This window comes from Wolffia australiana, chromosome 2 (genome assembly GCF_029677425.1).
Source record: "Wolffia australiana isolate 7733 chromosome 2, ASM2967742v1".
NCBI classification, from domain to species: domain Eukaryota; kingdom Viridiplantae; phylum Streptophyta; class Magnoliopsida; order Alismatales; family Araceae; genus Wolffia; species Wolffia australiana.
Window position 1 is genome coordinate 22,576,082 of NC_135836.1, and position 23,206 is coordinate 22,599,287.

At 43.5% G+C, this 23,206-nt stretch overlaps 1 protein-coding gene across 1 annotated transcript; it reads left to right on the forward strand.

Moving 5' to 3' along the window:
• The first annotated feature begins 289 nt into the window (after positions 1 to 289).
• LOC144700135 (actin-related protein 2/3 complex subunit 1B-like) lies at positions 290 to 21,052 on the forward strand. The gene is made up of 15 exons (XM_078571544.1): positions 290 to 477; positions 2,257 to 2,342; positions 8,074 to 8,150; positions 8,219 to 8,313; positions 9,340 to 9,409; positions 10,573 to 10,642; positions 11,167 to 11,240; positions 11,364 to 11,403; positions 18,689 to 18,770; positions 20,076 to 20,164; positions 20,265 to 20,350; positions 20,437 to 20,500; positions 20,579 to 20,676; positions 20,781 to 20,839; positions 20,925 to 21,052. The coding sequence occupies exons 1-15, from the start codon at positions 408 to 410 to the stop codon at positions 20,981 to 20,983; spliced, it is 1,119 nt and encodes a 372-aa protein (XP_078427670.1). The 5' UTR covers positions 290 to 407; the 3' UTR covers positions 20,984 to 21,052.
• Positions 21,053 to 23,206: the final 2,154 nt, after the last annotated feature.

Sequence of the window (23,206 nt, forward strand, 5' to 3'; positions counted from 1 at the left end):
TACCGGGGCCCGGACAAGAACAGACTGGAACTAGACCGAAGTTTAGGTAAGGCTCAGGTCTGTACTAAAGACCCGGACTTGACAGGGACAGTCAAACCCTACAAGTTTATGTTTATATTTTTTTGGAGAATACATTAAATGTATAATATTTATTATCAAAAAATTGTCCTACCCAGATGAATTGCCACGTGTCATACCCACTCTCATTGGACGGAGAGACATGAAAGGACGGAACGGCCGTCCCTCGTCCCGTTCTAAATGTCATTTATATATTCGGGTATTCCAACTCTTCGAAGCTTTTCTGCCTGTTCATGTTCTTTGAGACCAGAATTTTAGATCTTGGACTTTGAATCTGCGCTGCGTGCTCTCTCTATCTTTTCGTTGTTGGAGGAAGCGAATAGATCGGGATGACAGTAGTCTCATCCCATCAGTTTGCCCAGTGCATCACATGCCATGCGTGGAGTCCCGATCAGACAAGTAAGTTCCTTGCGCGTGATTTTTGAGAAGAATTATGCGGTATTTCTTTGTCCATTCGATAGTTATGACGAAATACGGCGGAAATCCACCGGGAAATATGCCAATTTTTATTTTTTTAACCTTTCTGAAGAGGTGTGCCGATGATTCTGGTCGTAGGTCGCGAAGAATTGGTATAATGCCCGAAATGAAATTGCATTACGTTCAGTATTTGTGATTGGACTTCCACGGAGAGATTCAGGTGATGGTACTAAGCATGAAACCGGAAAATCTTTACAGAGAAAGAACCTTTTAATCATTGAATGAGCTACTTGAGTGGTTTTTGAGTTCATTGAGTTATTTCACGATGTTGTAGAGATAAAAATCGACTACCCATACTTTTGGTACAATTTACATGAAGTTCATTTAAGAGGCAATGTGAATCCCAGATTTATAGTTTAATGAAAATTGCGATGGGCCTATTAGAAGGTAATGGATCAGTACTAGAATACAGATTTAAAGTAGAGGCGATTTGGGAGGAGATTAATCATAACCAATTTCTGAAGAATCCTAATTCTATAGACAGTATTTTTCTGTCACGGTTTGTCTCTATTATTTCCTGAGATGACTCAATGCGGAGGATTACTCCCTTGTGAACCAGCTCCTGATCGTTTATTTAGTACTCAATTTTGAAACACGTGAAATTTGAATGAGAGTAAATCCAAAAAGCTATGTTGTTGGAAGTGCAGAGTAATTAGGTGATGGACATTGTGATCGAGATTGAGTAACAGAGATTTCAAATGAACACTGTGCCTACCTGTGTCAAAAGTGAAGGCATCTTGTATGCATTTAACTTTAATAAATTGAATGGCGAGTCGTGGTATTCTTACCTTGAAGAAAGTTCAACCGTAAGAGATTTCCAGGGAACTCAATGGAATTTCTCGGGGTTATCTCCCCACCACGCCATCATTAGTTGAGCAGCCACAGCAGATGATGACCAAGTGGAGATTGACTCACATCTACACTCTCAGCCAATTCAAAGCCTTTGGAAAGCACCAATATCTTAGTCACTCCCAAAAACTCCTTTCTTGCCTCCATTCATTAGGATTTTTATGGAAGCTAAGATGATATCCAAAAGGATGTAAGACATCAGCCTCGGTGAATAATAAAGAAGACGAACAGGAGAAGTTGCATTGACCGTACGTGGTATTTTAGTGTTCTGCTACCATGTCCAACAGAAGGTCTGCTTGGAGAAAAAGCCTTAGGGGTATGCACTCCACCTTGAATAAGAAGACAAAAGAACAAAAACATCTCAAAATGAGGTTCCCGTTTGTATACAGAACTACGAATGTAATCCTACCCAATTTCAGGGAAGATGAAGTAAAATAGAACGTCAGATTCCTATGCTGTCTTTAAATCACGTTCTGACAGTAAGAAAATTTAATTTTTAGTTCTAGGGAAGCTTCTCAGCATTTCGGGCTAATTTTTGATGTTCCTGAATATGTTAAAAGGAAAAAGAAAAAGGAAAATTTGTCCTACTGAGTATAAAGAAACTAATATATACATATTTTTGGGGTTATGCGTTTCTGTTGAATGCTGTGCTTAGGGAAAAAACAAGCCCCCTTATGAAATTAACATTTGGCCTACATTTACTAAATTTAACCTTTCTTAAATGCAATTCTTTTTTTTTCTGTGAATACAATTATTCTTTCTTCTGGTTCCTTCAAGGATTTGCCTGGTGCTGTAGGGTCCATGTGACCTTTCTTTGCACATAATCCTGATATTTAGCCATTTTCTTTCCAGGGGTTGCATTTTGCCCCAATAACAACGAAGTTCACATCTACACATTAGTTCAAGACAAATGGGAGAAAGCTCATGTTCTTCAGAAGGTACATCCTTATATGTCGAATTAAGGTTTGATTATTTTGATAACCTTGAGAAAAATGTTGCATTGATTTGAATTGAATATAAATCAATCATCTAAAAAAAGCCGTCTTTTCTTTATTTTCATTGTTATTCCGAATTCCTAGCCATATTTGTTTTTCTCGTTGAAAAAGGTTTGAGCATAACTTCGAGTTAGACTCCAATACAACTCTTTCAGTTTATTATTCATCTGTTTTAGTTGAACTGACAATCAACAAGACTTACCTTGTATCTTCGCAAATACTATGACACCAATCTTCAATCTTTCCTGATGGATGACACCATTTGCTGAATTTATTTGGGTCTGAAACCCAATGACGAATAAAGCACCCTCCTTTTTTGCTGTATGTGGAATGTGTTATGTGTTGATCGTCGATCTCCATTGCTATACACTGGGGCGAGCTCAGATTCAAGGCTTACGGTGGAGAGAAAAAATAGAAATGAAGAAACAACTGCTTCCACTGTCTTAGGTCTTCCCATACTTATGGGATTACAAGTGGGCCCACATTATTGGGCCTATTGATATAAAACGAGTTAAGAAGGGCAAATAAGGAAGAACAAAAAAGGAAATAAAAACACGCCCGACTAAACACACCCCCCCTCCCCCCCATCCAACAACCCCTCAAGCTGGTGAACAAATACTCCTGATTCCCAGCTTGCTCAACAGTCGATCAAAGAGGGATCTAGCCAAGCCTTTCGTGAAAATGTCAGCAATTTGGTTTGCTGATTTTACATGCTTTATCTGAACATAGCCTTGGTCAATCTTCTCCTGATCCAGTGCTTATTCAGTTCTACATGCTTCGTTTGATCATGTAGGACAGGATTATGGGCGATGTCAATTGCAGCTTTACTCTCACAATATATAGCTGTGGGACTGTTCTTACTAACTCCCAGCTCTGTCAGAATACTTCTAATCCACAAGGCTTTACTGATTCCTTTGTCAAGGGCTCTGTATTCGGCTTCTTACTCTTCCATGTAATTACATTCCCTCCAAGAAATGTGCAATAGCCTATGTTTGACCTCCAATCTACCACTGACCCTCCAAAGTCTGCATCTTTATATACTTCTATGTTAGTGCTGCCATGTCACCTGAAGAGAATCCCATGTCCTGTTGATCCTCTAAGATATGCCAACACTCGATATGCTGCTTGTAAATGGGATTGTCTGGGGCTCCCCATAAAATGACTTATCAATCCAACGGCAAATGCTATATCCTGTCACGTGTGGTTCAAGTACATTAATTTTCCAATCAATTTCTGGTATTATCCTTTGTACACTTGTGCTTCTGCATCACACAAACTTATCTTTGCATTTGGATCAATGGGCACAGGTGACGGTTTACATCCAATCATCTTGGTTTCTTCCAGGAGATCAAGAATATATTTATGCTGCGATATGAAAATTCCCAAAAGAGAATACGCCACTTCAATTCCCAATAAGTATCTCAATCTTCCAAGGGACTTCATCTCAAATGTCTCAGATAGTTTGGCACTTAACTTATGGTTTCCGAACTCATCATCACTTGTAATAATAATGTCATCAACATAGACCAACAAGATTGAGACCTTACCAGAGTCAGAGCATTTCGCAAAAAGTGTATGGTCACCATTACTCTAAACATAACCCAAAGTTTTCATGCTGCTTGAGAACTTCCTGAACCACGCTCTCGGTGACTGCTTACGTCCATAAAGAGATTTCTTCAGTTTACAAACTCTCTGCTTCGGCTCCTCATAATATCCGGGTGGCAACTCCATGGAGGAAGGCATTCTTCACATCGTACTGTAATAGTGACCATCCTAGGCACGCTGCCAAGGAAATGAGGATACACACTGTATTCAATTTTGCAACTGGTGCGAAGGTTTCACCATAATCAATCCCGTTGGATTGTGTGTAGCCTTTGGCGACCAGTCTAGCTTTGTATCGCTCTATGTTTCCATCAGTTCGGTATTTCACTGTAAACACCCATCTGCATCCAACTGGACGCTTGCCTGGCGGAGCTAAGATAATCTCCCATGTTTCGTTTTTTATTTGTGCTTCCATTTCTACGTCCATTGCCTTCTTCCAATTGAGATCTCCGGCAGCTTCAAAATGTCTTTGGCATTGAAATTGACCTGAGTGATGTCATGAAAGTTTGATACTGCAGTCCCAATTGTTCATACCCAACTACTTGGGAAAGTGGGTATCTAACACCTTGGGTACATTGTCTCCTGCCCTTTCTTAGGGCAATTGGCCAGCCAACATCATTGATTTCATCATTTGCTTGTGGTGAAGGCTACACCTCCTCTAATATTTCTGCACCATTCTCATCCTCTATGGTTGCTTCTTCTAGCTCGGGACCTCTTGCACTGACTGGTGGAGACTGATCGCCATTCACCGGTGTTCCCAAAAGTTCCGGCACAGGTTCCAGTATTGACTCTGATAAGATCTGTTGGTCAGTTTGCCATGCAACTTCTTGATATCCAGGCACTTGGTGATTCACTTTATCGCCAGTCGGTTCAGCAGTCTTGAAGAAGCTGTTGTTATCATGGAATGTTACATATGCAGAGACATAAAACTTCTTTGACTCGGGATGATAGCATCTGTAACCTTTCTGGGTTTGTAAATACCCCAAAAAAACACTGAATTTATCTCCTGGACTGTGAATGTGCTCGAAGGATGTACACCCAAATATCTTCGGAGGGAGGTCAGTCATCCAACGATGATGAGGATAGGACTTAATCATCAGGTCTACTGGGCTGTTATATCCCAGTGTTTTGGATGACAATCGGTTGATAACGTGCACAGCAGTTAAGACCACTTCACCCCAAAATCTCTTAGGTATGTCATAGTGGAGTAGTAATGACCGGGTCGTGGTGGTTACATGACCTATTCTTCTTTCAGCTACCCTATTTTGCTGTGGAGTATATACGCAAGAAGATTCCTGGATCACACCCTGTATCTTAAAATAAGAGGAAAGATTCTCATTGAAGAAATCCCTTGCATTGTCGGAACGAAATCTCTTTATGGAAACATCAAACTGATTCTTCACCATACAAAAGAAATTCTGGAACACTGCCAAGATATCTGATTTGGACTTCAATAAATATACCCACGTCAACCGGGAACAACCATCCACAAAAATGATAAACCATCTGGCTCCTGTTAGGGCTGTCGTAGAGGATGCCTCCCACAAATCACAGTGTACAAGTGTAATCAGGCTCTCACTCCTTTCACTTCTCCCGTTGAAGGAGGTGCGCTTATGCTTAGAGAATTGGCTCGTTTCTCAATAAAGATCGGAAGCGTTCGCATTCTTGAAATTTAAGTAGGAAACATAAGTTCCAACAGTTCAAAAGAAGGATGTCCCAGTTGAAAATGCATAAGATTAATTTGATCAACTCGTCTGCTCCACTCATCATCTTGTGCAGCATAACAAGTCACCCGACCAGCACCATCAACGTCTCTTGCATATATGAGCCTATTCTTTACTTTAAAAGGTGAAGTCCTCTGGTTCTTTGCCTTGTCATAAACAAAAATACCATCAGGAGTCAAAGAAAAAAATTAGATTCTGATCTTTAACAAATTTCTGTGGAGATAGAAGCTGCGCCCTGAGACCAGGTACATGTATGACATATTTGACATGACCAAGGCTTTCTATTTCCACATCTCCAATACCAGTAACTGGGAGACTCTCCCCCCAGCTGTGAATACTCGCCTCTCTCCGCCGTAGGGGTTATAATTGTAGAGCTTACAGCGTTAAGGGGTCATATGATCTGTTGCACCAGTATCGATAGTCCAATTCGGACAAAACATGATTAGGATAGGTGGACATCTCACCTGTTCTTGCCGTGGAGGTGGAACTTATCATGGTCTTCAGTTTTTCAAATTCTTCTTTCAGACTGAGATAATCTTCTGCAGTGGCTTTGAGGGGCTCGGTTCCATCACCTGGCTCACCTTGTTTAGAATCAGTGGTATAAGCTTGTGCTGGCTAGTTTGGTCGCCCATGTAGGACCCAGCAGGAGTCTTTGGTGTGATTCCGCCTATTGCAATAAGAGCAATATAAATTTGATTGATATTGGGTCGTGCCTCCTGGTGTTTTATGGTCACTACTCTCTTCTCCTTGTTTTTTCTAAGTCTTTGTAGCGATGCCTTCCGTCATGTTATTTTGTGATTTAGCTTTAGCCATGAGTCCTGACCCAACATCTTCCTTGTCGTTACCATAAGTCTTGCGTCTTTCTTCATCGACTACCAGTTGAATTGCTTCTTCCAGGTCTGGAACCCGTTTTCGGTTGAGGATTTGGCTTCAGAGCCCCTCATACTCCTTGTTTAGTCCCATAAGGAACCTAAAGATACAGTCCTGGAGTGTATATTGCCACTCCTCTGGATTTTTGATAGGTCTTAGGTGATCAATTTCCCACCATAGTGCCTGGAGTTCCTCTGTAAAATCTGAGAATGACATATTTCCTTGTACAAGTGTGGTGGCTCTGGTCACCAATTCGAAGAGCCTCCAAGCATGGCTTTTCTTCACGTTGGTTTTGTATAGCTGATCCCAGATTTGCTTCGCTGTCTTGACGTACAGATACTTCCGGAATCGGTCACCTGCCATACTCCCGAGTAACCAGGCATGGACACTAGCATCTTCCTTCTTCCACATTCTATATTTTGGACTGTCTGGGTTGACCTCCTCTATAAGATGATGAACCAACCCTTTACTTTCTAGGATAAGCTCAACATATTGACTCCAATCCATCAGGTTGAAGCCATTAAACTTCACCACTTCAGGAACAATAGGAAACATTACCTGAGTTATTGTTTCCCACTCTTCGCCATCCACTTTGAGGCCTGCTGCAGTTGTGATCTCAGCCATAGCTTTTCTCAGGCGTGAACCTTCAGCAACTTTGGTCGGCGTCCTGCTTCAGTCGTCGCCAAGTCGTAGGTTCGGTGGACAGGTAGGCTTCCTGCGAAATCCATTCTAATCTTCTCTTGACACCTCACCGTACCTCTTTGATGTAGATCTCAGACCGTGGTTGTTATCCACGTGTCATGGGGTGATGCAGACCTCAAGTCCTCCGGCTGATACAGGTGAGATCAGGCTGTGGAGTCGCCAAGACTCTCTGATACCATGTTGATCGTCAATCTCCCTTGCTACACACTGGGGCGAGCTCAGATTTCTAGGGTTATGGTGGAGAGAAAAAATAGAATGGAGAAACAACTGCTTCCACTGTCTTAGGTCTTCCCATACTTATGGGATTACAAGTGCACCCACATTATTGGGCCTATTGATATAAAACGAGTTAAGAATGGCAAATAAGGAAGAACAAAAAAAGGAAATAAAAACACCCCCGACTAACATTATGGTTTTCTTTTCCCATTCTTGTTTCATGCTCTTATGATCGACGCCGATCATTTGTTTTGTACCTCTACTTTTTACAATATAAATATAGATTAAGCACTATATGTGTGTCTTCTATCCGATTCATATGGTACTGATGCTGTCACGTTGTTTGCTCCCCCATAAGTCCAATAAATCTGGTTCCCTATGTTGCTTTTAGTGATGTCATCCAAAGTTAACCTATGCGATACAATTTCAGTATTCATCTTGGTTTACTGATACGGCACTGTCGAGATACTCTCCAACCCATCTTTTTACTATGAATTTTATTGTTTTAATGTCATTTTTATCATATCGACGACCTGTCTTATCAGTATCATTTTGTTCAGCATGATCAGCTAATATCGGCTATTGATTGGAGCAGTAGAACAAACCAAATTGTAACAGCATCTCATGACAGGAATTCGTGAGTTCAAAACTTTTTGTTGCGCAACTTCTTGTTTGGCTTCTCATAATTATTTTTCCTATGTCTAGTTATGTTTGGAGTCTACGAGGAGCTGACTGGCTGCCAACACTTGTCATTCTTAGGCTCAACCGTGCTGCTCTTTGTGCAAAGTGGAGCCCAACAGGTGTTACCACCGGGTGATTGTATGATGGTTGATCCATTTAGCATGCTAACTAATTAGCCAATAAGATACAATTAACATTATTTTGAAAATGTTTGTCAAACATTGGACGGACAGATAGGGACATATGCTTTTTCATAAAACCCTTCAATAATATTGGGAGTGACATTTTAACCCTGCAATCTAAAACTCTCCCTCAAGCTTGTAATAATGTACTTCATTTCCAGTTAAGTACAATGGTTGATCCATTTAGCATGTTAATTAATTTGCCCTTAACATAAAATTAACATTATTTTGAAAATTTTTGCCAAACATTGGGCAGACAAATCGGGACGTATGCTTTTACATAAAACCCTTTAATAATATAGGGAGTGACATTTTAACCCTGCAGTCTAAAATTCTCCCTCAAGCTTGTAATAATGTACTTCATTTCCAGTTTGGAGATTGAGTGCAGGGTAGAGAAAAATGTGCTGATGATATGGCACCTCCGATGGCCTGGCAGCACCTGCTGATGGGGCAGTGGTCTCTGCCATGGTGTCAACCTGGTTCTTATTGGGTAGAGAACAGGAGCTAGAGTGCAAAAGACATGGTAGGCAGTGGGAGACAATCATTGGAAAGAGCATCATCAAAGGAAATTGCCGAGAGAAGTTGAGAAGGGAAACCACAATTTTAAATAAGATTCTTTTCTGCCATCCTTAGCAGCTAAAATGGCTGAAATGGCCGTTGAGCTCCAAATGACTAATGTGCCCTCAATTTGATGAGGATCGTATCTGTTCTTTCATTATAATGTATCCCTTTTGGTTATCTCTTGCTATCAGCTATAGCTTTTAGCACAGTTGGTAAGAGCTTGAATTTAACAATGCACATATAGTGTACAACATTTCTCAACTTAGAGGTTTTATTTTAGAAGACTTGTTTTCCTTGTATACGTCTTGCACGAGAAGGGAATCTGTAACACTCATTATTTCTAATGATAAACGTTAATCTTCTGTGCATGTTTTCACATTAGAGTTCCATACTTCTTTTCAGAAAATAAATTTGCAGTGGGAAGTGGTGCCAAAACTGTTTGCGTTTGCTACTATGAGCCGGATAATGACTGGTACTGAGAATCTCTTTAACTTTTTGATCTCATGGGGAAAACACTTTGCTACTTTTAGAATGAATCCCCTCAAAAGCTGTCTGTTTCTTCTTTTCTATTCCCATCTCTGCTTATGTGTAAAATATTTCGCTATAAATTGATATGTTTGGAGAATCATTGCAGTAAAGATGACTGAATCTTGTAGATTTTAGCCTGAAAACGTGGTCAACCGTTAAGAATCATTGCAGTAATATAATTTGGAGCCCTCGCCATTTAGATTGTTTGATTCATTGATAAGTATTCTGACCGGTTATTGATATGCCACAGTGAATAGAGACCATACTAATAATGTATTTTTCTTAAACTCTTCTTTTTCTGTTTTCTGAGAAAGCTTGAGGTTTGCTCAAGGATTTTTTACTTATTTGCTGTTACAGAGGGTAGAGAACAGAGAACAAACTAACACATGAATTTGCTTTAAGATTTTCTTTTTCTGTTTTCTCGAAATTTCTTGAGGTTTGATCTTGGATTTTATACTTAATTGCTGTAACAGAGAATAAAGAACAGAGGGATAAATAGAGAACAAACTAACTGATAGAATCAAAAATTGCTAGAATCGTGAACAGAATTCCCAGCTCCTGGAAATGTTAACAATGTATTCCTTCACAGAATGCTGCCGAAGTTCGAATGTGGAAATTGGGATAAACTTGAAGTAAATGGATAGTATCGGTAGATAGAGACGACTCCTCTCCTCTGGACGAGCCCCTCCTCGAACACGGGCGTCTCCTCCTCTCCGGACGAGCTCCTCCCTCCAGGCATCAGAAGATCTAGCTTCTCCCGCTCTGGCCTTCTCCCATTCACTCTGGATCGGGCAAAACCAAGAAATGTCGAATGCCGTCCTACCTGACTGGAGGTCGTTATTTATAGAGTTGAGATCTTGGAGCGCCTGGTTTACTCGCCTGGTCAACCTTGCGTTGACCAGGCCCCCTTTTCTTCTTTCGTTGATACTTGCGTGAATAAAATCTATCACTAACTCATGAACTTTATCTAGTTTCCTTTTTCTGTTTCCTCAGAAAGTTTGAGATTTCGGATTTTTTTGTTCTTAATTGCGATTATGCTATCGCATTTCTGTTTCGTGATTCATATGCTTTTTAACGTAATTCCTTTTCATCTGTGTAACATCACAGGTGGGTCAGTAAGCTTATTAGAAAAAAACACTCTTCTTCCGTAACAAGTGTTGCATGGCATCCTGACAATGTAAGCCTCTTTCCACATTAACTCTCCTTGTCTCTAGTTGAGTTCCTTGCCATGTTATTCTCTTTCTTTCTATGAGCAATAAGTCTGGTGGGCCTTGGCCTTCTTAGGTATAAGTGACATTTCAACCAGTCATGGACGGGAAATAAAGTCACTTTTTCCCTTCAAACCCTAGTGAAAACAGAAAGAATGTTTCTTATTCTTTCAGAAAAAATAATTAGATACAGGGCACAGTGGTTTTCAACTCATTTACCATGCACACCAAGCCATGAGTAAAATATCTATTTGTAGCCGAACAAACATTTGTTGTGAATTGGTTAGAGTCCCCATTTATTTTTTTCCTGATAGATTAATAAAGCGTCGATTTCTGTTTCTTGAATGCATATCAAGTGTAGTATCATATTTTTTCCTGATAGATTAATGAATTTTTTTTGCGAGGCAGAATCCATTGTCATGCTTCGCAAAGTTGTGTTTAGTTTGTAAAATAAGGCACGTTTTTCTAATTGCGTTGTGTTTTTGTTTGCCAGATTCTTCTTGCCACAACTTCAACTGATGGCAAATGTCGAATATTCTCTACTTTTATTAAGGGCGTTGATACAAGGTCTTGTTATCCTCTTTGCAAGAATTGGCTTCAAGTTTGATAAAGCACCTTTTTAAGTGATTAGCTCTTCGTTGGCCCCATTTAGTATATTCTCATCACTATCACCGTTGATTTGATGTACAGGGATCCTGGGTCTACCCTGACAGATTCAAAATTTGGGGAGGTTTGAAAAATTAATTTTAATTCATTTACGCTCGCAGAAAATTTTCCAACAGTATTTCAATTACTATTTATCAGCCGAAGAAGCTTTTTTATCTTCTTTTATATTTTTACCTTGTACCTTTCTTAATTGTTTAAGTGGCATGAGGAGGGTCCCTTCACAGAGCCTTGTAATGGCCTCAGTAAAACCACTCAGAACGGCCCACTTTTGACCCCTTAAATTTGATGGGGCATGTTAGTCAAGATCAATGGAGTTTATTTTCATTCTTCAAACCTTTGTTGGCCTAGTAGGGTTGAGTGCAGGTGGAATTGCCAGTTCAATTGCTGCAGGCTCACCATTTTTGACACTATTCTCTCAAGTACATGTTATCATTTGATCTCTTTTAAACTCCTGTAGCAACGATTTTGTTGGAGGTCAAACTAGACAATATAATTTGTCCGTACATTAATCTCATCCAAGTTAGGATGGGTTAGGTGTTTCCTGGAAACATATATTCTCTAGCCTGATTTTGAATTATCCAAGTTTCCTTAAGCCAGCAGCAGATTCTCCCATTATCGTGTATTTTCCATGTGCAACCCATAAGGTCAATCATGAGGCCCTATGGACAATCTCCACTTCTTATTTTAGACTGTTTTTCACATTAGTTAAGGCCCACTCGCCTGTCTATAAAATGGGATTGTTTCCCGTTAGAATTTAGAAGCTTAGAAGGCTACCTATGGGATATTTGGGCCAGCCTTTGACCACAAGGAGGATGACTAAGGTAAATTGGCAGCTGGTGGTAGAGAAGGTCGAGAGACGGCTGGAAGGATGGCAATCCAAGGTACCGTCCAGAGGAAGTTGATTAGTGCTAGTGAGGTCACTATTGTCATCTTCGACCTCTCAGTGTTCAAGATGCCTGCAAGAATCGGTCAGAGACTCGAAGGCCTGATGGATTGTTTCTTGTGGAAAGGTGTTGGGCCCAACCAGGGTCGAGGGCTTGCATTGGTGGCATGGAATATCATCTTCAGACCTACCAAACAAGGAGGTTTGGGCGTCCTACACCTACAACACAGCGTTACTAACTGGGTGACACGACTCATGCACCCTCGAAAGGACCTAGTCATCCAAATTCTGCGAGACAGCTATTGTCGGGTTTAAACTGGGATGAGAAAGTGGCCCCAAGGCAGAGGAACGTTGCCTTTCTGGCAGGGCCTTTGACAGATTTTCCCCCAAGTTAGAGACTTCGCCCTGCCATGAGACAACTCCCTATTTTGCTTTTGGAAGGACCAATGGTCTTTGAATGTGATATGATCCTCTCCCGGGTATATGAAAGTCGCCACCGGACCAGACAGCAAGCCAGCAACCCGGCCCAGCAGAGCCCAATACCGCAGCCTTAAAGGGGCTCATCCAAGGCCGGGAGAACAGCTTTGATCCTCGTAAGTATTCCCTACGAACCACCTTAGGTCAAAACTTCTGTTCACCTCTCCCTCTCTCTCTCTCTCTCCTTGCAGAAGTCCATCCCTGCAGCGAGAAGGCAATCGTGAACCAGTGGCGTGCACCATTCTATCACTCTTCATCATCTTACCCCTCCACCCTCTCTGTTCTCGGCGTGCTGATTCTGCCGATGTCTTTCAATTTCTCTCTATTTCTATCTTCGAATTTCCCTTCTTGAGACATTGGTGGATTTACTTTCAACTAAGCCAAGTACTTTTATAAATTGGCTGTATTACAAGGGGGGTCGTATCAGAATGGCCCTTTGAGGGAGACATTCCCTCAGTTCTATGTGCTGGCCAGATGCCCTAATGCCAGTGGGGGAATGTTGGGACAACACGTGGAATCCAAGGGTAGATGGTGCCCTGTCAGACCAGAGGGTGGCGGATTTCTTGGGCATGCAACAAGCCTTGTTTTAGTGCCGGCCAAGTCAGGAAGAACAAGACTGATGGGTTTGGATAGGCACTCCCTTTTCTGTTCGGAAGGCCTACACGAGGATCTGCCAGGGAAATGAAGACTGTTAAGAGAGGAAGGAAGAAGATAATGACATAACTCAATAGAGTACATGGCTGGGTATACATATACCCTAGGAGAGAGAGAATGATAAGAGGGCTAATGGGCTTATAGAATGGGGCCCATTAGCCCATAAGGCTGACTATCTCACTAACACCCCCCCACAAGCGAAGTATGGATGTCATCCATGCCGAGCTTGGACACTGCACGTTGCAGGAGAGGTCGAGATAGTCCTTTGGTAAGGACATCAGCAGCTTGATCAGCGGATGGAACAAATTCCAAGTCAAAGATGCCCTCGTCCACGCGCTCCTTGAAGAAGTAGCGGTGGAGTTCCATATGCTTGATCCGTCCCTGTTGGCCAGGGTTCTTTGCCAAGGCGATTGCCGACTTGTTGTCGCAGTAGAAGTGGATTGGGCCGGAATACTCCACACGAAGGTCATGGAGAATTCCGTATATCCACTGGCCTTCAGAGGCCCCATCGGCAAGTGCCCGGTATTCGGCTTCAGCACTGGAGCGGGACACTTTGCCCTGCTTGCTGCTCTTCCAACTGACAAGACTGCCGAAGACAAAAGTGCAGTACCCCGTGGTGGAACGACAGTCCACAACTGAGCCGGCAAAGTCCGCATCCGTGTACACCTTCACGGTCCGCTCCATACTCCGAGGAAAGAACAAGCCCTTCCCGGGGCAGCCCTTTAGGTATGCAAGTACCCGGTTGGCCGCCTGACGATGGATCTCCCGCGGAGAGTGCATGAACTGACTGAGGAGGTTGACGGCGAAACTGATGTCGGGGCGGGTGTGGGTCAAGTACAGGAGTTTCCCCACCACCTGCTGGTACTGATATGCGTTCACCGGTGCTGAGTCCTCCCCCTTACCCAACTTGACGTTAGGGTCGATGGGAATAGTAACCGGTGCACACTCAGTCATTCCGGTCAAGGCCAGTAGGTCAACGGCATACTTCTGCTGTGACACCAAGGTTCCCTGGGGGGAGTAGGCCACCTCAAGGCCGAGGAAGTAGCGAAGAGGCCCGAGGGCCTTGATTTCGAACTCCTTGGCCAACGCAGAGCTGAGGCAGCCGGCCTCTGAAGAATCGGACCCCGTGATGAGGAAGATGGAGACACCCGCGGAATTGTGACGGAAGAATAGGGAGGCATCCCCATTGCTCTGAGTGTAGCCCTCGGTCTTCATGACCGAAGAGAACCGACCGAACCACATCCGCGGCGACTGTTTCAGTCCATAGAGAGACTTCTGCAGCCGGCAAACGGTGCCCGGAGGGCCAAGGGTATACCCGGGAGGTGGCTGCATGTACACCTCCTCCGTCAAGTCACCGTGGAGAAAAGCATTCTTCACATCGAACTGTCGTATTGGCCAGTCGGAATGAGCCGCAAGGGCCAAGAGGAGACGGACTGTTTCCATCTTCGCCACAAGAGAGAAGGTCTCGAAGAAGTCCACGCCATACGACTGAGTAAACCCCCGAGCCACAAGTCGAGACTTGAGGCGCTCGAGAGTACCATCAGCATGATGCTTCTTGGCATGAATCCACTTGCAATCCACCGCCCTCTTGCCAGGAGGAAGTGGGACGACTTCCCAAGTGTGGTTCTTGAGCAAGGACTGCATCTTCTCATCCATCGCCGCTTTCCAATGAGGAGAAGCAAGAGCATCGGATAGGCGACGAGGGAGGGGATGCGACTCGATGTGAGAGAGAAAGGACCGGTAGGAAGGGCTTAGCCGATCAAAAGAGAGATAGTGAGAGAAGGGGTAGAGAGGTGTGCGAGTGCACTGACGAACCCCTTTCCGAAGGGCGATAGGCCATCCCAACTGAGCATCATCATTAGTAGACGAGGGTGACGCATCGTCTGACGGAGGAGCGGAAGCAAAGGAGGGAGAAGAAGATAGCTCCCCGGGGGTAGGGGGAGGCTCCCCGGGGGAAGGTGGTGCACTAGGAGAAGGATACGGTGCACCAAGAGTAGGAGGTAGCTCCCCGGGGTGAGAGATGGACTTCCCGGGGTTAGGAGGTGCCGTAGGGGGAGGATACGGTGCACCGGGAGGTGAGACGGTAGGAGGCAAGGGAGAGAAGGTGGCTGGGGACGGCGACGGTGGAGGAATGGGTCCCACAAACGGAAAGGGTTCCAAGGAAGGAGTCGAAGACGCCTCAGCCAGCGGAAGGCGTGGCGAGGTAGAATCACCGAAGTAAGACTCATGCTCGGCAAAGGTGACGTTTGCTGAGATGAAAAATCTCCGAGATAGAGGGTGGTAGCAATGATAACCTTTCTGGAGAGAAGAGTACCCGACGAAGACGCACCGGAGAGCTCGAGCATCGAGCTTCGTGTGAGAGGGAGCCGTATCGTGGACGTACGCCGTGCACCCGAAGATGCGAGGGAGGAGTCCAGTCTGCAGTGAGAGATGGGGGAACGCCGTGGAGAGACGATCTAGTGGGCTGACAAACCCGAGGGGCTGGGAGGGGAGACGGTTTACGAGATGGGTACTCGTTAAGACCGCCTCACCCCAATACGCCCACGGAACAGAATAGTTCAGCAGAAGGGTACGGGTGGTCGACGTGACATACCCGATCCGACGTTCTGCCATACCGTTCTGTTCCGGGGTGGCCACACAAGAGGACTCGTGGAGAATCCCATGGTCAGCAAAGTACGTGGCCAGCTCGGTGTTGACGAAGTCCCGGGCGTTATCGGAGCGGAAGCGCTGAATACCTCGGCCAAACTGAGTACGAACCATGGTGCAGAAGTGACGGACCGTCGGAGCAACCTCAGATTTGGCGGTCAACAAGTAGACCCATGTGTAGCGGGTGGCCTCGTCAACAAAGATCTGAAAGTTTCGGTGGCCCTTTAGGCTAGCCTGCGGGGCGGGTCCCCAAACATCACTATGGATGCGAAATAATGGAGTGTTCTGGAATGACTTGCACGTCGGATCATCCGTCGGCAAGTAGTAGTCCACCTCGTCCCACAGCTTCTTGTGTTCCAGCGCATAGTCCGAGATGGACAGTGCGCCTTGGCGAAAGTTGCTGGCTTTGGCAACGAGCATAAAGAGGCGCCAGTTGTCCCCTTTGCGGCCGCAAAATTTGTTGGCCTGGTCCCATAAACCCTTCACGGTGGAGCAGCGAGGGAACCTTTCACGGAACGAGGGTGCCAGGGAGGTTGTGTAGAGCCATCCAAGGACGAAGTGTTCCTCGGCTTCCCATGCCGCATAGTGTGGATGGGTCGATGGAAGCGGGGCTTGTGTGCAATGCTTGAACAGTTGGCGAGCCTTGAGAGTAGTCTCGACAAAGTGACGCCACTGTAACAAATTCGGGCCCTGGAGACACGTCGTGTCGGGAACCGCCGGCAGAGAATGAGTAACCTTGTGTGACAAGGGTTCTCGTTGAAAGTCTGCATCGGTGAAGCCATCATCTGGGACAGCCGGTTGACGCGTCTGGCCTGTGGAGTAAAGTTCCTCCGACATCAGAGCCGTGGTCTCTACGGAGACAGCTGTTGTGACTGAGGTTGCGGTCTGTGCTGCGGCTACGGCTGCAAGCTGCGGCTGCGGCGGCGGCTGCGGTTGCTGGCAGTGGCTGCGGCGGCGGCTGCGGTTGCTGGCAGTGGCTGCGGCTGCTACTTCGGCGGCGGCTGCGGCTGCTGGCTGCGGCTGCGGCGGCTGCTTCGGCGGCTGCTGCGGCTTCTGCTGCTGCTTCGGCGGCGGCTGCAGCTGCTGGCTGCGGCTGCGGCGGCTGCTTCGGCGGCTGCTGGGGCTTCTGCTGCTGCTTCGGCGGCGGCTGAGGCAGCTGGCTGCGGCTGCGCGCTGCGCGGCCGGCTGGTGCGGCTGCGGCTGTGTGCGGCTGTGGCTGGCGCTGCGGCTGCGGCTGTTGCGGCTGCTGGCGCTGCGCTGCGGCTGTCTTGCGGCTGCGACTGTGCGCGGCTGCCACTGTGCGCAGCTGCGGCTGTGCGCAGCTGCGGCTGTGCGCGGCTGCGGCTGGCGCGCGGTTGCGGCTGCGGCTGTGCGCGGCTGTGGCTGGCGTGCGGCTGCGGCTGCGGCTGTGCGGGGGTGCAGCTGGCGAGCGGCTGCGGCTGCGGCTGTGCGCGGCTGCGTCTGGCACTCGGCTAGGTTCTGCGGCTGCGGCTGCGGCTAGGGTTTTGGCTGCGGCTGGTTCTCCGGAAGCTCCGCGGGCTGGCTACAGCTCGCGCTGTGGCTGATCCGTCGGTCATGCTCCGGGTTAGCTAGACAGCGAGAGGGTGATGTCAAACCCTAGATGGAAGAGCTCTGGAGCTCTGATACCATGTTAAGAGAGGAAGGAAGAAGATAATGACATAACTCAATAGAGTACATGGCTGCGTATACATATACCCTAGGAGAGAGGGAATGATAAGAGGGCTAATGGGCTTATAGAATAGGGCCCATTAGCCCATAAGGCTGACTATCTCACTAACAAAGACCAATCAACTATGCAGCATGTTGGGCCATTTGACTCCTAAAGGTTCCACTAAAGGTTATGATCTTTGGATGGCTCTTACTGCACAAGAGACTGGTGACACGCGTCTTCCGCAAGAGAATGTATCCTAATACCTCTGTGGCATGCACTTTATGCACAAGAGGTGATGAAGACTGCAATCACGTGTTCTTCGAGTGCCCGGTCGCCCGCTTGATCTGGGCCACCCAAACACGTCTGGCGGCGAATGTGATGTCAAAGAGGTTCTTTTGGGAGTTCTTAAGGCAAGGGGAGCCCAGGAGGAGGGAGGAGGGGCCGAGAGATGACAGTGCTCGGGGCAATATGACTACACCGCAATGAGGCAATATTCAGGGGTAGTAAAGTGTCCAAGGACAGGCTCGCTCACGAGGTCGAGGATCTCATGGCATCATGGTTCCCTGGAGGGGTAATCAGATAAGGGAGGGGTTGACCGTGTAAGAGGAGAGCTTTAGCTATCTTCATGAGTAACCTTGGATGGTGACTGCTTTGTCGGGATTAGGTTAACCCTAATCCCGCTTCATATCTGAGGAGAGAACATCGTGTGGTGGTGACTGACTTCTGGAAAGTACCAAAAAAACAGTTTCTGAATTTCACTAATTGTTGGATCCACAGTACGTATAACTCCTCCTTAATGACGTAAAGATGAAATTGCATACATGCTAGCGTGGTGAGCATCCCCTTTTTTCTTTCTTATTTTCTTCTCTTTATTGGTGTATCATTTTTTCATCCTTTCTTGGTTTTGAAAATTGTTTCGAAAATCTTTGTGTAGCATTTAAGGAGTTCAACATGACATGACATGGTAAGCTCTGCTGTATCTCACTAAAGGAAGCTATTTTTTCTAATTTTCCTCAGCAAATTGTGCAACTTGATCTTTCAAGCACTTGGGCGTTTGGTGTCAGGTGGTCTCCAAACGGGAACACTCTGGCATACACAGGTTACACTTTAGTCAGTTTTTCACATTTGTTTTTGCAGAAAATAAATGTCTAAAAGTACCTTTTTCCATTTGTTTCATTTCTAGTGATTAACATCGCGTGCTTAAAGTTCACTCGTTAAACAAGTCAGATATACCTAATCCTTTGTTTCAAAATCAACCTGCCACTTTTGTTCACGCATCTCCTTTGAGATGGTTTTTTCTCTTGCAACCTGATACATGAAGTAACAAAATGTGGTATCGAATCGTAATCAAGTCTATTCACTGTGCGATTACTTTTGCCGCCCACTCCCTCTTTATCAATCTATTGCATTTGAACTGATCTCCCACTCTCCCAGAAGTCCTAAAATAGAGGTAGCTCAAGCTCATCTTAAGTTCCGACCAAATGTATTCATTGCTTATCAGAGGCCTCATGCTCCAGTTCTTGATCCGTCAGAGGAGTAACCAACTTTTCCCCCTATTCTCCGTATATAATGTCTTTTCAAATGTTTTATTCTTAGTGGGCCTTTCGTTGGCCTATTATTGCTTAGTCGTCACATGTGCTCCCCCACGGGGACTCTTCATCCCTTCCCTAAACCTTGACGCTGAGGTCATTTACCATTTGATCCCCGTTGACCAGATCCACTTTTTGCCTTGCCTAGCGTTGACCCCGTTTTCCCCCTCTTTGATAACCGATGAATATGACCATATCACAACCATGTTCCCTCCCCGTGGTACCATGTCAACCTATGATAATTTGGAGGAGCCTAGAGCAGTCTTCTTTTATCAACAAATACTATATCTGCAGCCATGTTATGACTCATAAAATGTTTAGTTTTTATATTCAAATGTTTCACTGGTAGTGTACACTGTAACATCGTCTAATCTGTATTTAAAATTTGTAATGACAGTTAATTGGGTTTTAAGAAATTCCTTACAGGATTTTAAGAATATTACATAGCGGAAAAGGGACTTAATTAAGAAAACGTTAATAGCAGGAAGGATACAACTCCACCTAACAGATCTAGAGTCCAATCATGAACCATTGGAATTTAAACTGGAGATTTCATTAGGCCTGTAAGAATAAAAGTAAATCCAACCAAGCTATGATGCCATAAAAATCTTGCCAGGAATACCTGGTTATGTAATTAAAAACATTGAAGCATTCATGAGATGAACAGAATCTGGTGTTTACTTCATTTGACAGTCATGCCATTTTTTACAGATATGACTGCTTAAGATTTACATATGACAATCATATCAATTTATTTTGGCTGAAGAATCTTCCAATTTTATGAGATTATTAAAGTATGCCTTTGTCCTTGTCAGGTCAGAGTTCAACAGTGTACTTTGTCGATGACATCGGCCCCGCTCCAGCAGCTCAGAGTGTTGCTTTCCGTGACTTACCCCTCCGTGATGTGGGTCAGCATCCTCTCTTCTCCTTTATTTTTTTCAAAGAATATTCTTTAGTGTTCTATGTTTTTGCGTGAATTTTAATCTCTATTTTTAAATGTTTAGGTGCTTTTTGTTTCTGAGAGAATGGTTGTGGGCGTTGGACATGACTGCAATCCTATGATTTTTACCGTAGACGAAAGAGGAATCTGGTCATCTTCCCACATGATCTTCAGCTTTGTTCCCATGATATGTACCAAGAAAAAAGTCTAAATTCATTTTTTGATTCTGGTCGCAGGAATTTTGTCAAATTTCTTGACGAGAGTAAATCATTTCCATCAAGCTCAAAACAAAGCTCTCAGGTGCATCTCTGAAGTAAATTTAGTAAGTATTTTCCGAGGCTTTTAAATTTTACTAATCTTGAGAGCTTCGTTTTCCAGTTCACAGCATTTGGCAAACTTTATGGGTCTAAGCAAGCGGGCAGCGACGCTGTTGGGCCTACAAGGGCCAGAGGCGGTGCTCATGAAAATTGCATAACGTAAGCCGAAGAAATAAATTATCTTATTTCAATATTTAATGATTTTCTGAGAAGATTCATCCCTGCCACTCGTCTTTTTTATATATTTTGTTCTCTTCCCTTAGTTGCATTGTACCTCTGCCAAAGGACGGGGAAACTGTAGTGAGGCGATTCAGCACTTCAGGTCAGAGTCTATATTTTAAAATCTATATCTCAATTTTTATATTCTCTTGATTTCATGGGAATATGATACTCAAGTTTCCTCCCAGGTCTGGATGGCAAAGTCGTCATATGGGAGCTCGGTGATGACATCCACATCCCTCTGTAATCTCATTCTAGCTTAAACTATTTCGATTATTAGCAATTATTTTAAGTTATTCTTTGTTTTTTAACCATCTATTGTATTTTAGCCCTAGAGTGCAGATTCTTTTAGGAAAACAGTGAACTCATTGACACTGTCTGTTTTTTTAAAAGAAATTTAGAAAAAAATCCTTTTTCATAATGCTACTGAGAATAAAAATTTTGTATAATGGTTTGAGAAGTTTTTTCACGGTTTCGCTTGGCTTAGTTTCCCCTTAACCCATGGAATTATTTGAGTTTAAAGTTAGTCATGTTAGTGCATGATAGCATTCAAATGCTCAAAAGTATGATGAATCTAATCATCCAGTTATTGAATTTATCTCATCTAAAGATTTATCTCAACTCTGGATCCAATTTTTATTCAATAACAATTAGAATATCAACAAAATTGAAGGAACAAATAAGTTTAGTTAGATTGAACAAATTGATGCAATGTCCTTCAAGTACGGATGGACGATCTCGATCTTGGTTGCTTGTGTGTTGCTAAACTGCCACGAAATGGAAAACCCATAGAAGCAATTTCTGATTAACAGCGAAAATAACTTCCTAACGACTAAATCATAACTCTACAATAAACCGTTTTTAGTTTTTAATTTTCTCCGTGACAGTTTTCTCCCGCACTGTGTTATTCCCTTTGTATCCATCATCATTATAAACCCAACATATCTTAGTCATAAGAATGGATAAAGTTTCCGTAGATAATGGTCCTCTGTTGAAAAGTCATGATCCCTTAGAAAAAAAACTCTGATGGAGCATTTATGCACTTCTAGAGAGAAAGTTCCTTGGAATACCTAATGATGACAGTATTTCAGGTGGTCATCTTGAGAATCAATGCTAGGTTCCTTAAGTATCATCCAACTCAGCTCTGGGAGATACTTTTTTTCAGTTCTGCTCTTTTTATATAGTTCCATCAACACAATCACCAGTTTATGGTGTTTGACATTTATAGAATGTGGATATTTGATGATCAATTATTGCTTGCGATTAATGATGCAATTTATCAAACAACTGCGCTATAGTGTGGATGATAACAATTTTCTCATCATCAAGGATAAATTAAAGCCTCTTTCATGGGATCTAACATCGTTAAAATAGGGAACATGATTTTCAACTTTAGGTGAGATAGATATTCTAGCAACTACTCTTTGATTGAAACATACACACTTTAAAGTGACATTGTTTGTTCAGTGCTCTTCGGTACTCTCTGGGCACCATGACGACATTTTCCAACACACTTGTTGCAGAATGTAATTCATCTACTAAAAGTTGAGGCGCCCTCAGACAACTAGTTTTATAGTGATATCTAACTGTGAAAGAATATGATAGCATCATAAAAACCTTTAAGTTTATCTGCAAACATTTTCAAAAGGTCCCCTTCTTCAGGCAGGACGGAATAATATCTTGCTATGTTGTCAATTCCTTTTTCTTCTCCCAAGCTGCCTCGATAATTTCATACGTGGAGTTCCACCAGGCGGCGACATTCAATAAAGACATCTCTAATTTCAAAGGTTTTCCTTACAATATTTTTCCACAAGAACTTTTGAACAAGCGCTATAAATGGTTCATATTTTGGTTGGTGAACCTTGAGCAACTACCCACCAATAACCATTTTAAATGTTCAAATATCTTTCTATCATTACGAGAATTGTTAGTTGTGATAGAAAACACATATAAAATAAGATTAATTAATGCTAAATATTTAGGAATTAGGACACCATTGTTGATCAATTATTTTTTACCTCTGTAGTGATGTTATAATATTTTAGCACAGACAGCAATACATTCACCTGGTATGCACCTTCATGAGATCCAACTAGTCAGTCGACCACCAAGAATTCATTCATGATGCATCCATGCAACATGAATATAGTAGACTATAATACATCCGTTATTGGGTAATTTTATAAAACGATAAAGAAAAATATTGTATATATTTTAAGTCGACCTCTATTGCGCATTATGTCAAACACTGCTCGGGTGTTCGACAGAACTACCCCCTTCAACTTTTAAACTATATAAAAATACCCCCTTCAACTATATAAATACATACAAATATATAAAAATACATCTACAAATCATATAAAAATATCTATCAAATAAAAATACGACGCAAATTGCCTTCGATAGTTGATTTGTTCATGGATTTAGAGAATAATAACAACCTTCATCTCTATAGATTCATAATCCTGAT